We start from the raw sequence: 15,741 nt of genomic DNA on the forward strand, positions 1-15,741 counted from the left end.
GAATCCAAGTCTGGTGTTGCCTAGTGTGGCTCAGACATATAGCTTGTTCTAGTGCTTCTGGTAAAGTGTACTATCTACCAATTTAAATGCAGTTTGATATGAAGTTTGATCAAGTATGAATTATGCGTTGTTAATTTGATACAACATGGCATGAGAATTGATTGTTATTATTGTGTCTGATTGACAGAGTAATTTGCTTCTGTCTATGTTTGTGCCTCGTTTTAATTGGTGTTCTTTCTTTCAGACTTGTTCTATAGAATACATACAGAACATTACTTTACAATCTCAAATAGACAGTAACATTTGATAATGTGCATCAATGGCCATTCTGAGGCCGACAAAAGACTATCATTGCACAATAAAGAAACATGACTTGTATTTATACAATTAAGAAATAGGAAAAATGATCGCATCAATGGTAAGGGCTGTCGCAGCTTGATCACTGAGCTAGGGTCATGTTCCTTGGGCCTGGCTTCACCATCCTCTTGTGTAGGCATCCAACACATCTCTCCTCATTGCTCAACATAACATAAATTTTATTTATTATCAAGGTTGGTCATCTTATCATGAGCTGGTGTCTCAAAAGTTGGTCATCTTTGAAAAAAAGCCTGCCCCATAACTTGAATATATAAAAATTGAAAAAGCAAGATCAGTGGTAGTGCATCAACAATGAATTCCCATGCAATTAATGGTGTATAATCAGAATTTTAATTTACACTATACAAGACTATATTGATTATATACCACTAGGTAACCTCAAAAAAGAAAATTGAAACAAACTACAGCAACATGATGAAACAAATACCTTCAAGTTCTTATATACGAATACCTTCAACATGATGTAAATCTCCAATTGCAACAACAGATTTTCTTTCTTTCTAACTTTGCCTAGAAATATAGCATTAATTTTTTTCTCCCACACATATTTTAACTTTCTGCAAATACATAGATCATTCTTTCCAAAAGTTGCATTAAAGTGAGAAGTTAACTTTCTTATGGCAGAGATATCAGAAGGAACATTATTCACAAAACCCATTTCCAAGACAGGTACCATGATCATGTAGTCTTCGATGTTAAACGAACCAAAGCCATAGTTGTAAGAATTAATGTGGACTTATCAATGTTCAGTAAGGACCACAACGACTTAGCTACCTTATTTGCAGAATAAGTAATTAGACAGTGCTTGAATTATTTGAGTCCATGACCTCTTTATCTATAATCAGTACTGAATACGGTATATATTGTTGATTACTTAATTATAGAGTAATCCTAAATGTACATGAAATAGTTTGACAAAGGCCTACATCAATTAGGACTAAGAATCCTTTATGGGAGGTACCTAGTCCGTGATGCTTATAAAAGTCTTAGATCCCTGCTCTATCAATCACCACGCTATTCATAAGCTTTGCCCCATAAAAGGTCGCATACAGGATTGGATAGAGGAGAAGATCTATCATGATTAATTCAAGTTGGTATACATGATTTATATTTTGTTCATCTTAATATTAAACTTATGTTAATCTTAATTATATTTTGTGTTCTTAGATTGAGTACAATCTTATTTTAGTTTTACATTTGGTATCAGAGCCTTTTGTGCTCAATTAAGAATCAAAATGTTTTGGACCGATTGATCTTTTTTTTTTTTTTTTTTTTTGAAAGAGGGGGAAGAGCATGTGTTAAAAAAAAAAAAAATGCTGCAGATTATTTGAAACCCGTCTTTAATGGGGTCAAACCATGTTTTTTAATCAAAACCCAAAAACCTTTGGTCTTAAAAAAAAAAAAAAAAAAAAAAAAGTTCTTTCTTTCTGGGCGTTGTTCTTTCTCTGGCACGCGAAGTACAAAAGAGAACAGAGGGTTTTGCGATTTGTTTTGTCAAAATCGTTTTATGGGTTTTGTTCCAGATACGTTTGCAACTCAATTGAGGTATGTATTGTGAATCTTAGTCTGAGATCTTTGTGGCAAATTTTCAAAACCTTGAAAAGTTGGAGTTCTTCAGTATATTTCTTCATTGAAGCTTGATGGATGTATTCTGTCAATTGGGTTTGACTTAAGATGTCACGCCCCGAATTTTGAATAATAAATTCAAATCCGAAACATGAATAATTACAATTACAAAATCCAAATCTCGAAACTTCGAGTTCATTATTACAATTCACTCTCACAAGCAATATTGTAAAGCTCAAATGAGCATAACACACCTCACAACGTACAATTGCTGTAAAACTCTAACAATTGCTCTAACCGCACGATCACCGTCCTGGTTCTCCTGTCCTGTAGGATTACCCGCTACACAATTTGAATAGTGTACCGGGAGTTGCAACAACACAAAACCCGGTAAGCTTTTTACAGCCAGTATGAGTAAACAAGAAGAACTGTTGATTTAATAAAATACATTTCCTTTAACTCAAGTATAGAATGTAGAAACATCACAATTACAATGATCACCACAAAACCACTTCACTTTCTCACTCTCATATATATATAAATATATATATATATATAAATATTATACACTTATGAGTCACTCCCCGTTACCCTCATAAGGTCACTCAACATTTGGCAGACAGACTAGAGCTCTAACTGATCGTTTCCACCTACCCGGCGCGAGGGCGTGGTTCACGATTTAATGCTATTAGTTTCCACCTACCCGGTACAAGGGCGTGGTTCACTAATAGATGCCATGGTCACCCCCGTGACCTATTGATCTCCACAGATCAATATATCTCAACAAATCAACAATTTATTGTTTCTCAACAATAAATTTAATACCTCTCACAATATTGTTGCTTTTCAACAATAAACTCAACACAACCATAACAGTACATAATATCTCACAATTTCAACAATACATATTATTTCACATAAATAATATATATATAGATAGACATTCACACAGGAATGCCCATTAATACCAACTATAGTTCATATGATTGCAAAAAAAAGCAATTAAATATATTGGGTTCGTAATATGAACCACGTGAGGTTTACTCACCTCTAATCCAGCTGCGTCTTCTTAACAGCTCCATTAACAATCTCACGAATCGTCCGCCAAATAAATCCATCGATCACCTAATCCAATAATGATCTTAACTTAGCCAACAACTCAAAAGCACACATATACGGAAACCCACGGTCGGATTCTAATTTTAATGATGATCCAACGGTCAGATCGAAATTATACGATGATCCAACGGTCGGATCTGAATTTAATGATGATCCAACGGTCGGATCCTCACGGATCGCCTTTAGGATCATCCTCCAAAATTATCACGAAGACTCAGATCTTCTTGAATCACTCTAACAAACATCTCCATAAAATTATATGAAAATCCGACGGTCAGATTCTCACGAATGGCCTTCCGAATCACTATTTCTCAATTATACGAAGATCCAACGGTCGGATCTTCGCCCGTGACCTCACAAAGTCACCGGGACAGTCATACGATCAACATATCCAAAATTGAAGCAAAACCGATGGTCAGATCTTCACAGATCGTAAACCGAAGATAAACGTAAAAACGTTAAATAGTAACGTCAAAACGTAAATCCACTATTTATCAACTTTTTCTAACATGACCATGTTATATATCAAAACGCTCGTATGGATGCATAGATCATCGCCTAGATAATGAAAACTCGAAATATGGTCTGATGCGCCGCCACAAGCGGTGGTCAGTGGGCGGTCAACGCGGCGGTCAACGCAGGTCAACCACCTCAGATGGCAAAGTGACCAACTACAAACTGGTTAAAAATGAAAGGGTGGTCGACTTTCATACCTGGAGCTAAGTCTGGTTTGGCCTAGATCGTCCTAGATCAAGCGTTGAAGTTGGATTAATCTCGTGCGTCTGATCAGATTTCAGATTAAATCAGGGACGTCGAAAAAGTCAAACCATGATCTAGCGTTCTATACACAAAATCGTGATGAAAGGCTTACATGGGGATGATCAGCATGAAGAGGAGATCACGAAAATGGGAACGATCGGCCCATGCAACGCCGGAAAAGTGGTTTTCCGGTCGGGTCGGGTTCTAGCTTCGGGGGGGCTTCGATCCACTTCTGGGGGCAGTGGCGGAGTAAGATGACACCACCAGGCGACTGGGCGTGCGGCGGCGAGTTCGGGAGGCGCCGGGTCCTGAGCTGGAGGTGGCCGGAGGGTGGTGAAAAAGCCGGGTCGGGTCGAGCTCGACCCGCCGAGTCTGAGGGTTTTCGATCGAGAGAGAGAGAGAGTCCGGGGGACTATTCCGCAAAAACAGAAAAGTTTCGTCCTTAATGAATAAATCAGAAATTTTTCCTATTTATAGAAAATTCCCAATTTTCAAATATTCATAACTTAATCATACGAACTCCGAATAATGCGTTCCACATGTCCACGAACTCGTATCGACGAGCTCTACAACTTTCATGAAGGAAGTTTTCCCAAATTTTGAACGTATAAAAAGTCAACTTTGTTGACCCCCTAAAAACGTTCGTTTTCGAAAATAAAATCGTTCGAACTAATTCCACAACTTCTCGAAGCTTCGTACTCGCTCCTACTATCGTGAAATCATTTCTAAAAATCCACGGAATTTAATTTGGATTTTTTTCCGGGGTATTACATAAGATGTGTTCTCCCAGCATCTAATTAACCTCCAATCCCTAGTTTCTCCTTTTTCCTTTTTCCGAGAAATTCGAAAGTTTTATTTTCTTCGTGGTTTCATAATTGAATGCCTGAGTTTTTATTTTCTTTTCTTTTCTTTTGAAATTGGCTTAATGGTTTTACTACTGACACTTATGCATATCGTTTTATACCTTTAAATTGATCAAATTACATGTTTTTCATGCAAACATTATATTCAATTTTAGTAAACTCAGCTCTTAGAGCAATTTTTTGCTGAATGTTAATCATGGAGGATACTGCAGTATATTGGAAAATTGATTGATTGACCTGAATTTTAAAAATCTCATCCTTTAACCTTCTATTGTTTATGTTTTGTTCCTCATGGTCTTTTTCACTAGTATGCATAAATGCATAATCATCAACCATTCATATTAGTATAAAATTTCTTATCATCAAGGTGTCAGTATGAGTCCCTTTCTAAATTGTATGAATTAAAGGACCACTAAATTGGTATTTATAATTGAAGCAAAGTGTAGCCAAATAGATTTTAAGTCTGTCTTTGTCTATTTTGTTAATGGTTGTTTTCCGAAATAACCAAGATTAAAGGATTACAATGTTTTGTGCATGCTGAATTGATTTGTTACTTCTCAGTTCTCACATCTCAATATTTTTCAATTCAAATCTCTTATGTACAACTAATGATTTGATTTCATGCATGAGTTTGCATGAAAGATTGATCCTTTTATGTTCAGAAAGAAAGAATTTTTTGAAAAGAACAGAGTTTACTAAGACCAACCCGATTTCACAATGGTTATTCTGACAAATTATTTCGATTTACATTTTTTTTTTCCGCCTATATTTGTCTATAACTATTGCTGAAAGTGTGGTTGAGGAAGCCTATTGTTGTGGGTATGCTTTAATTTTGTTGCTATTTCCAAGTTACAAGAGAATCTTGCTTCCAGGTACGCTTCCGTACCTATCTAAAAATTAAGCAAAACTATATAGTTGCAGTAATTCAATCATGATTTCCTACATGCTTTACATGATCAGTTGTCTTGGTTTTAAGTAATTTTCAGGACCTTGGTGAGGCATGTATGGTTTTGACAAACTGTGTTGATTGAATCCTTGTATTTTGTTGAGTTTATGATCTTGGATGCTTCTGTTTGCATTGTTTGATTCACTGTATGCTTAATAATAGCTGATTAGTTGTTCTCCAAATTTAGTAATAATCATTTGTGAACAATTTCATAAGACTCGAATAAAATACATACAACTCTACATAAATTTTGGTTCGGTTTGATTAAAGTCTTTTACATAATGTATTGTCAATAGCAATCCCATGTAGAAGACTATAATTAAACATAAGTATTGGACCAATACCTTGTAATATTGAGTTTGGAAGCCAGTGTCTTTGCTCCCCATAGGAGGTTTAAACATTCACAACTTTTAAATTCAATATTAGCACATAACAAAAATTAAAATTCACATTCAGAGGTCATTAGAGATGTTCTTCTTGCCACCCTAGGTGTTGACATCATCTAACCGACCTATAGTTGAGTTTTGGTCTTTGGTTATGTGATTCAGTAGTGTCAATTGTCCTTTTGCCACTCTAGGTAAGGCTGACACGATGAAGCACTTTGGGGCTTTCCATTTAATGCCTAGTTCTTAATTTTCAAACTAGGGTAAATTTTAAGGAACTGTTAATGATCTGTTACAGCAATAAGTATTCCATAAAGTTTTTCCATCTTCTTTTCAAGAGGTAAAATTGGGGCAGAAACTAAGAGTTCAGTGTTTGAATCTTCCATCGATTTCAAAAATAACTGTTTTTTTATTATTTTTTTTTACTTTGGGGGAAGAGATTTGTCATGCCTCAATAGTTACTGGTTTCATGGTTCTTTGAAGGGAAAAATAAATGTAATTATCTCCTGAAGTTGCTGCATATACTACATATGTCTTAGTTAAAATGGTAGCTATGTTTATCAATCATTTTGAATGTCTTGGATAGTTATGGTGCTGACTTTAAATGTTTGGTTTTTGCTTGATTGTGGTTGACATTCTTTTATTTTGGTTTATTCATGGAGCATTAATTAAAAAGAACCATTCATTTTTGCTTGCTTGGTTGTTATAAAATCTATAATACATCAGACAATACCTTACATAACCAAGATGTGGTGGTTTACATAATTATATATTCATTGAGTTATGTATATGGTATACTGTTTGTATGTTGAATGTCAGAGTGTTGCTTTGCTTTGAAGCTTGTTCATGATAAAATATTTCTCGCATATCTGATTCTTGATGTTAAACTTAAGTTGCTTATATATACATATCTTGGGCGTCTTTTATTTATTATTTTGACTACTTTAAATTCCCGGATCTTCATATAAAGCATTCATTATTTCGTGTTATCTTTTAGAAAAGGTTTTTTCAAGATTAAATTTACTTTTCCATTCTCTGCATGAAAATCTACTTCAAAGTTGCCACTGCCATAAGTGCAGTCATCTTTAAACATTGACTTGTTTTAAATTTCTATCATATTGCCTTTCCTGCCACAAATAATAATCTTTCGATAAACATTATTATACTACTTATGAAAGAAAATATATTTTGGTATCTATTCACATTGTAACAATGAGTCATAGTTTTCCTCATTATTAGGAGTCATATGAATCATTCTCTGTATATTAATGTAATTTAAGGGAAGCCCTTGGTAAATACTTAAACGAAATAAAAATAATGTTTTGCTATTGGCAAGTTTATTAAATTTACTTGTTTAAGGATGGACACAAGTTGTGTGTTGCTCTAATGCCCTGAAAATCTGACATGTGCTGTTATTTTTGTTACATATAGCTAGCTAGTCTGTCTTTGGTATTTCTCTTTCTGTTTAGAAAATATTAAAGGAACTAAATTTAGAGGCATATTGGAACAGCTAGGTCCCAGATTTAATTACAGGGATGTTCTCTTATGATTATTTTTCATTATATCACATGTGGTCTTGTGTCTTTTTGGCCAACTAAATACCACTTTATATTATTCTCCTTTATTAATGCCTTGGGAAATAAAGCTCATTCCCTGTAGTAGAATTCATGCATAATATGTGACTTCTTTTGAGAATATGTTAACATGGTCCAAATACCAGACTTACTACATTAACCTATTTACTTATACTAGTTACAGCATATCAATTTGTTCTAGTAATAACTTAAACATTCTTATATCATGCTATATGAAAAACAGTGACATTACATGACATGTGTTGTAGTCATTGATTACTAAGAATCATCTACATGACTGGACTATAGGTATATGTAATCCTATTTTCGTCTCTGTTTTCCAATCTCGATTCGGTTTGGTTAAAGAATTTAATCTGTGCCCTACTCCCAGGTGGAAGGTTAGCTATAAAATTAACATGGACAGTGATTATTTCATTTGGTCAAATATAAAAAAAAAAAAAAAAAATTGTTTAAAGATCAGTCATAATTGTGGAAATAATCAATATACTTTTGTGCTTGATTTACAAGTTCATTTGCATTACAAGATATAGCTACCAGGCTTGTAGTGAAATCTATCCTTTTTGCATTTCATCTGCGTTTCTATCTAGTTGATAATTGCAGTATCTTGAAATTGAAATTGCATATACTAATTAATTAGTAAGGACCTTTATAAGGTGTCTACAGCTAATCTATATTTGACAGGGGTAATGTAAATTCATTTGTTTCTCATGAATTGTTCTGACCTCTAAGTGACACTCTGAGTTATATGGTTTAATATTTTCTGTTTAATCCAGCTGTGTTTTCATTCACATTAATCTATCAAAGGACATGCAGCGTAGTCTTTCATATGTGTTGAAGAAACGAAGTTTTAAGAGTTGGACTTTATTGCATCTGCGTTATTTTGTTCTTTTACTGAATACATATACCTTAAGAGATCAGTGGGAGTAGAATCTTTTTCAGGGAATGCTATAAAAAGGACTGGAAGATAATGAAGGTGAGGTTGTAAGATTGGTACCTCTTTTGGTTACCTTCATTTACCAAGAATTCTGCAATTGCATAATTATAAAATCATGCGCAGACTATTAGAGTACCTAAAAGTTTGACATGCTTTTGGACAGCGGGAGTACTCTGATATACTTAAACTACTTTGATAATTCTTAGAACTTGTTGCTGTAAGGATTTACTTTAATTAAATTTTATGATGTAATAACATTAACCTTTTGAAGTTCCTATTTAGTATTTGGCAAATTTCTGACTTAATTAGCATTGTTGAATTTATCTGCATTTATTTTACTCGAGTAATGAGCTATTTCAGTATTATAGCGATCTTTGCAGATAAGTTACAACATGACTGATGAAATTTGTGTGAAGCTTCTTTAGAAGCCTTAAGTTACAGATTCTATATATTTAAGAATCCTTAAGATTGGATCATACATTTGTTTACTTGCATGGCAGATTTTATTCCGAGTAAACTGGGTTTTCATGTACAGAGAATAGCTCCTGTGTTCTGTGAATTGTTGCATTATAATTGCAGGGTGCTGATGCTTAGTTAAGTGTTTGATTTCCTGCAGTTTAATGTGATTAGTCATAGAATGACTGAGTTTAAGGATGGCTTGATGATTTTGGCTTGTCTATGTGCACACTTCATATTTACTATATCTGAGGCAGTAGCATTCTTGTTGTTTGAGCATTGATAGTCCAAGTGGGAGACTGTAAGAATTAATCTGGACTTATCAATGTTCAGTAAGGACCACAACGACTTAGCTACCTTATTTACAGAATAAGTAATTAGACAGTGCTTGAATTATTTGAGTCCATGACCTCTTTATCTATAATCAGTACTGAATACGGTATATATTGTTGATTACTTAATTATAGAGTAATCCTAAATGTACATGAAATAGTTTGACAAAGGCCTACATCAATTAGGACTAAGAATCCTTTATGGGAGGTACCTAGTCCGTGATGCTTATAAAAGTCTTAGATCCCTGCTCTATCAATCACCACGCTATTCATAAGCTTTGCCCCATAAAAGGTCGCATACAGGATTGGATAGAGGAGAAGATCTATCATGATTAATTCAAGTTGGTATACATGATTTATATTTTGTTCATCTTAATATTAAACTTATGTTAATCTTAATTATATTTTGTGTTCTTAGATTGAGTACAATCTTATTTTAGTTTTACAATAGTTTCATATAATTAAATACCAGGAGCAGTTATCAAAAATATGGTATTAGAAATTCCCCATCATTAGCTCAGGTAAGAACCAAAGGAGGATTACTTTTACCAGGGTTTAATGCAATAGGACAAAATATGACTGAATGTAAACAATGTTGGAACTCTAGAAAACAAAAGTGACATCAGTGGAAATGGCAGCTTAGGGGGAAAGAAAATGCTTTGCAATAGAAAGAAACAAGCAAAGTCAAAAAACACTTGCATGCGAAAGAATACACAACCAGAAAAAGTAATTACATAAATTGAAGCTACACAAAATAATCCTAGTGAAAGATTTCTAACAGGGTTTCACTTTTTCTTATATATAGCTCACATGATTAACTATCTTTCACTCATATAAACTATAATGAATACCTTTGTCTTTGCTGCAAGACAATATATATCAGGAACATCAGACTGCTTGTGGTGTTTGGGGCATGCAACTTGCCCGTACAAATCATGTTCGTCAATAAGCTTGAGAACTGAAAGAAGAACAGAAGCACTTGTGCTGGAGAAGTCATCAATTTCATCTCGATTACCCATAATTAATGTCTGCACGGTAGAGAGAACAAGGAAAAGGTCAAGTAATGGAATCAGCAAAAAGCCAATTAAACAAGTCAGATAAATCGCAGATATATTATACATGAAGAAGCTGTTGTGAGAGAGAGTAAATGGATCTAGGACTCTTCGCCTTTTGGTGCAACTAGAGACCCTAACAAGGCTCTAGATTGTCCCAATTGAGTTTCTACGACCCTTGATCCGGAGTAGGAATACCCTTTAAGGAATCTAATGACCCATGAGTCTTGAAAAGCCTTGGGTACGGTTCTTGATGCCACTATGAATTGAATGACCATTGTCGAAATATATTTGTGCATTAAATTTGGCTAGGAGGATACCCTAGTGACCTAATTTTCCATTTCTTGATTAGTTTCTAGGGAAAAATGCACGAACAGTGTCTGGAGACTCTGAGGACTGTCAAAATGATACCTGAACTTTCAAACGTATCAATGTGATACCTGGACTTATATTTTCTTGTCAACGTAGTACCTACATCAACTTTCCGTTACGGCTCCGTCAGTTCGAGTCACGTGTGACGCATGTGAGGCCGAAAATGAGGGCAAAAAAGACTTTTCCACTCCATCAAATCCTAAAGGGAAAAATGCACGAACAGTGTCTGGAGACTCTGAGGACTGTCAAAATGATACCTGAACTTTCAAACGTATCAATGTGATACCTAGACTTATATTTTCTTGTCAACGTAGTACCTACATCAACTTTCCGTCACGGCTCCGTCAGTTCGAGTCACGTCTGACGCATGTGAGGCCGAAAATGAGGGCAAAAAAGACTTTTCCACTCCATCAAATCCTAAATGAATAAATTTAAAATTGAAAATAAAAACATAATAATTTATTATATTGAAAATAAAAGATGATTAATTTTCGATGGCCTCTTCAACACCTCCAAGTCCAACAGAGAAAGCACGAAGACTTGGATTGCAAAACAACCAAAACAATCATAGATGTATCAGATCGAATTAACACAAAATTTCATTCCTCCTTTGAAATCGCCTCAACAACATCAATGCAAACCTGTTGTGAAATGGGCAATGAAGAAGAAGAACCAAGAAGACGTTGCAGAAACCCTGAATTTCATTTTTCGTCACCACCCACACCCACACCTCCACCAAAACTCGAACTCAAACTCAAAATCCATTAATATCAAGTTATTAACTACAACAAAAACACAAGCAAGTAATGATATAGATGATCTCTCCGCCCTCCTCCTTCCTCAATCTCAAGTCCCGCTTTGAGTACCGTCGAAGTTTCCAGAGAACCCAATCCAAATCCAAATCCCAATCCCAATCCCAATCCCAATCTCAATCCCAATTTCAATTTCAATTTCGTCCTCCAAAATGAAGGACATAGTCTTCTTGAAGCCTCGCTTGTCAAAGATCTGAAATCGGCGATGAAGTGCGCCGCCGATCCTTTCGTCGAGGTCAACAGCGTCAGCGCTGTGTGCCTGAAATCGAGGAGTACTGAGGTGTTGTTGCTGGAGGAATTGGCGAGGACAACTAGTCTTTTTAGAGAGTGGTTGATCGAGGGGAGAGGAAGAAGACGAGAGGTGGAGGGGTGAAAAAAATTAATTAAAAAAATTAAAGGTAAATCAGTCTTTTTACCAAAAAAAAAATATTTAAAATGTTTTTACCAAAAAAAATATTTAAAATTTCAGTTATAGGGCAAATCAGTCTTTTTACCTTTATTTTGTACCTCATGTGCCTCACACAGTCACACGTGGTAAATTTAACGGTGCCGTGACGGAAAGTTGATGTAGGTACTACGTTGACAAGAAAATATAAGTCCAGGTATCACATTGATACCTTTGAAAGTTCATGTATCATTTTGACAGTCCTAAGAGTCTCCAGACACTGTTCGTGCATTTTAAATGTCAGTTATAAGGCAAATCAGTCTTTTTACCTTCATTTTGTATGTCACGTGCCTCACACGTGGTAAATTTAACGGTGCCGTGACGGAAAGTTGATGTAGGTACTACGTTGACAAGAAAATATAAGTCCAAGTATCACATTGATACGTTTGAAAGTTCAGGTATCATTTTGACAGTCCTCAGAGTCTCCAGACACTGTTCGTGCATTTTTCCCTAGTTTCTATTATCTTTATCTTTAGTTGCAATTTTAATTTTCAATTGTCAATTTTATTTTTCACAATCAAAATCGAATTTCACAAACCACTTTCATTGTCAATACCACTCGGTTGTGGGTTTCCGCATTCACTTGTGGTTCTCTTGACCAATTTTAGGCTTGGTTGTTCGGAGCCGGGCATGTAAATAGCTTGGTGCTATTTTTCTAGATTTTGTTAATTGTTAGTGACTTAGTAATCGGCATAACCAAGGATTGGAGTTAGCTTTTCAATCCCCGTGGTACGATAATTTCGGGTTTAAATATTTTCCCTTTCTTTGATGACGGTGCCCTTATTGCGCGTAAGTTGCATTTAAGCACCAAATCTTACCACAAGAATTGTAACATACAAGATTACCTGCATTGGGCAAGAATCATAGGCTTTCGGGGATTGGTAAAGAAGCGCAGAGAGGACTATTTCTGCAATTGCTGCAATTGAATTGAAATCTGAGGCAAGAGTGGATTATTTCCCTAAAAAAATCATATACTCACTGCAAAGAGAAAACCCACCTAATTTCTAGAGAATTTGAAGAAATAGACGTGTATTAGATGCTAATTGAGTGAATTCTCTGAGCATTCCATACTCGCCAGAGAGGCAGAAAGAATTGGGGAGCTCGCGAATTGGGGTTAGAAAGGGTTTGAGAATTGAGATTGCGAATTGGGGTCAGAACGGGATCAGAATCTTGATTTAATCTCAGCCGTCGAACCTCATTAGAACAGATCCAAGGGCTGCGAGCCTATCCCTCAAGTTGGCAAAAAATAGGGATCCCTCATTGGAAGGGGGCTATATATATATATATATATATAGATCCTATCCAGACACTATGCCAAAAAAGCTATCAGACGACAGAGGATATCTGTCGTCTGATTAAAGAAATTTCTGTTGTCTAGTACGGTGCCGTCTCTTGGGGCATCAGACGACAGATTTCCTCTGTCGTCTTATTTATCAGACGACAGAAATTTTTTGGGTCTTCTGTTGTCTGATGAAATCGAGACATGAGGTAGTGAATTCAAACGACAGATAAATGTCGTGTGAACTAGAAACAAATAACAGTTCCTTATAATTTATGTGGTCTGAATGGACTTATAATAACAGTTAAGTGTTGTTTTATTCTAAGTTCAATAACAGTTAACTGTCATTCGTATTTAGTTTAGAATACAATTATCTATCGTCTTTAGTCTCCTACGATAACATTTATATGTTGTTTTATATGCATTATAGTCACAGATAAGTGTGCATTAAACTTAGTTAATACTATATTTATTTACCGTTTGAGTTTAGTCATAGATGACAGTTAAATGACGTTTAAAAGGAATAAAAATAACAGTTGTCTGTGGTTTTTATTAACTTATAGTAATAGTTATATGTTGTGGCATATAACTTGGAGTTACAATTAAGTGTGGTTTAAAAGTTGTTAAGGTTACATTTATCTATTGTTGTGGTTTATACTCTACAACAGTTAACTAAAGGTTGAAGAGCACAGACAGGACAATTATTTGTTGCTTGAAGCTAATTTGAGCGACAGTTAAATGTTGTTTCATTTTGTTTGTAACCATAGAATTTTGGTTCTATCGACAATTATCTGTTTTTTGAGTGGATAAAAAACAACACACTTGGATTTAATTCTGTTGTTACTTTCTATTTTAGATGACAATTTTCTGTTGTTTGAGTGTCCAAATATGAACACATTTTTTCTTGTTTCTGTTGTTCTTTGACGCGTCCAACAACATCATGTTGTTGTTGCTTTCTATTCCAGATGTCATACTCGTATCCCTGTTGTGCCATAATCATGTAAATCTGGGAACAACACAATGCATTCATCAAATATGAAATCCATTCACAAAAATACCAATATTTGATCAATCTGTTCCTGGAGCTATACATACATCCATCATGGAGCTAAACTTAATAAACATCAGTTCAATAACCCATAGCAGTTGGTATGATCAACAAATGTAACCCAAAAAACCACTGATATCTCATACTAGCTACTGATCATAAACTGTACTTGCAGGCCAAAAATAGATACTTAGACCAACTGCATAACTAGTTAATATGGGTTATAGATGATGCATGTCCAAAATTAGAATCTTCTCGACACACTAGCTTTGCTGAAATTGGCTGACATACTTTGCCCACTCGGCCCGGACCTGATCAATGTCTTTTTGTGTGTAGAAGTGATTTGCTTTCCTTTCCCACTGCAAGTATAAAAAAAAATACAAGTTAATGTGAATGGATATGTTTCACAACATTAATCAGAATTGGAAGGAGTTGATATATATATATATATATATATATATATATATATATATATATATATATATATATATATATATATATATATATATACCTTAGCACTCCACTGTTGATTTTTGTCCTCCGCTATGTCTTTCATGTAATGCATAATCCACAGTCCACAAGTTTTATCCCCCAATTGCTCCGGAATGCCCTGAAACATCATAAAATTATTGAATACCTGGCTGATGCTATGGAATAAAAAGAACATTTGTTGAAGTAAAATCAACTAGCATATAGTTAGCTGGTTTGCAACTCGTACCGCACAATTTTTCCATTGAACTATTTTTCTGCCTTTCTTATTTTTCTGTGCATTGTATATTCTGATGGAACTGAAACAAAATGATGAGAACAACAATCAGCCAGAAACTGAACAACTTACAAAGTAACATTTAGATATAAATAAATCCAGCAAAATGCAAGTATAACAACCAATTTAACATTGAACCAAACTGAATGTAGAAGCCGCTTACTCGTCCACAATAGTTTTCCATTCACCGGTGATGAGTCGCCTCTTTAATGGATCCATGAAGTGCACCACTTCTTCACCGGGGTTCACAACCGTCAACATCCAATGACAACTAACATTAAAATGTTCAACTCAATACCCAAATTAATGAAGATAGCATGCATTTATACTGTAGATATTAGGAGGTAAGGTCTAAATCAAAATTGCTTACCCTGAGTTATATGGAACTAGAAAAACCTGGCCAGGCTTCCCATTTCCATACCGAACAGCTAGAGAACGAGCTCGTTCTGTTGGATTTCCACACGCAAGTGCACCAGTGTGATCAGGGTCTATGAAGGCGATCATTTCCAGCATCTTTGTTTTCTTCAAAACCTGATAAAGGTAGCTACAAAAACAGCAGATTTAGTTTAACAGCAATTACAACATTGAAGATGGCCACCATACAACCTAATACAATTTAACAGATTTAATATGCAC

At 35.0% G+C, this 15,741-nt stretch overlaps 1 protein-coding gene across 1 annotated transcript; it reads right to left on the reverse strand.

Annotated features, from left to right (window-relative positions):
* Positions 1–246: 246 nt before the first annotated feature.
* LOC133738931 (probable sucrose-phosphate synthase) lies at positions 247–13,224 on the reverse strand. The gene is made up of 3 exons (XM_062166617.1): positions 12,858–13,224; positions 10,183–10,359; positions 247–619 (listed from the first exon to the last, which is right to left on the reverse strand). The coding sequence occupies exons 1-3, from the start codon at positions 12,861–12,863 to the stop codon at positions 557–559; spliced, it is 246 nt and encodes an 81-aa protein (XP_062022601.1). The 5' UTR covers positions 12,864–13,224; the 3' UTR covers positions 247–556.
* Between the last annotated feature and the right edge of the window lie 2,517 nt (positions 13,225–15,741).

The sequence above is a fragment of the Rosa rugosa genome, chromosome 3 (genome assembly GCF_958449725.1).
Source record: "Rosa rugosa chromosome 3, drRosRugo1.1, whole genome shotgun sequence".
NCBI classification, from domain to species: domain Eukaryota; kingdom Viridiplantae; phylum Streptophyta; class Magnoliopsida; order Rosales; family Rosaceae; genus Rosa; species Rosa rugosa.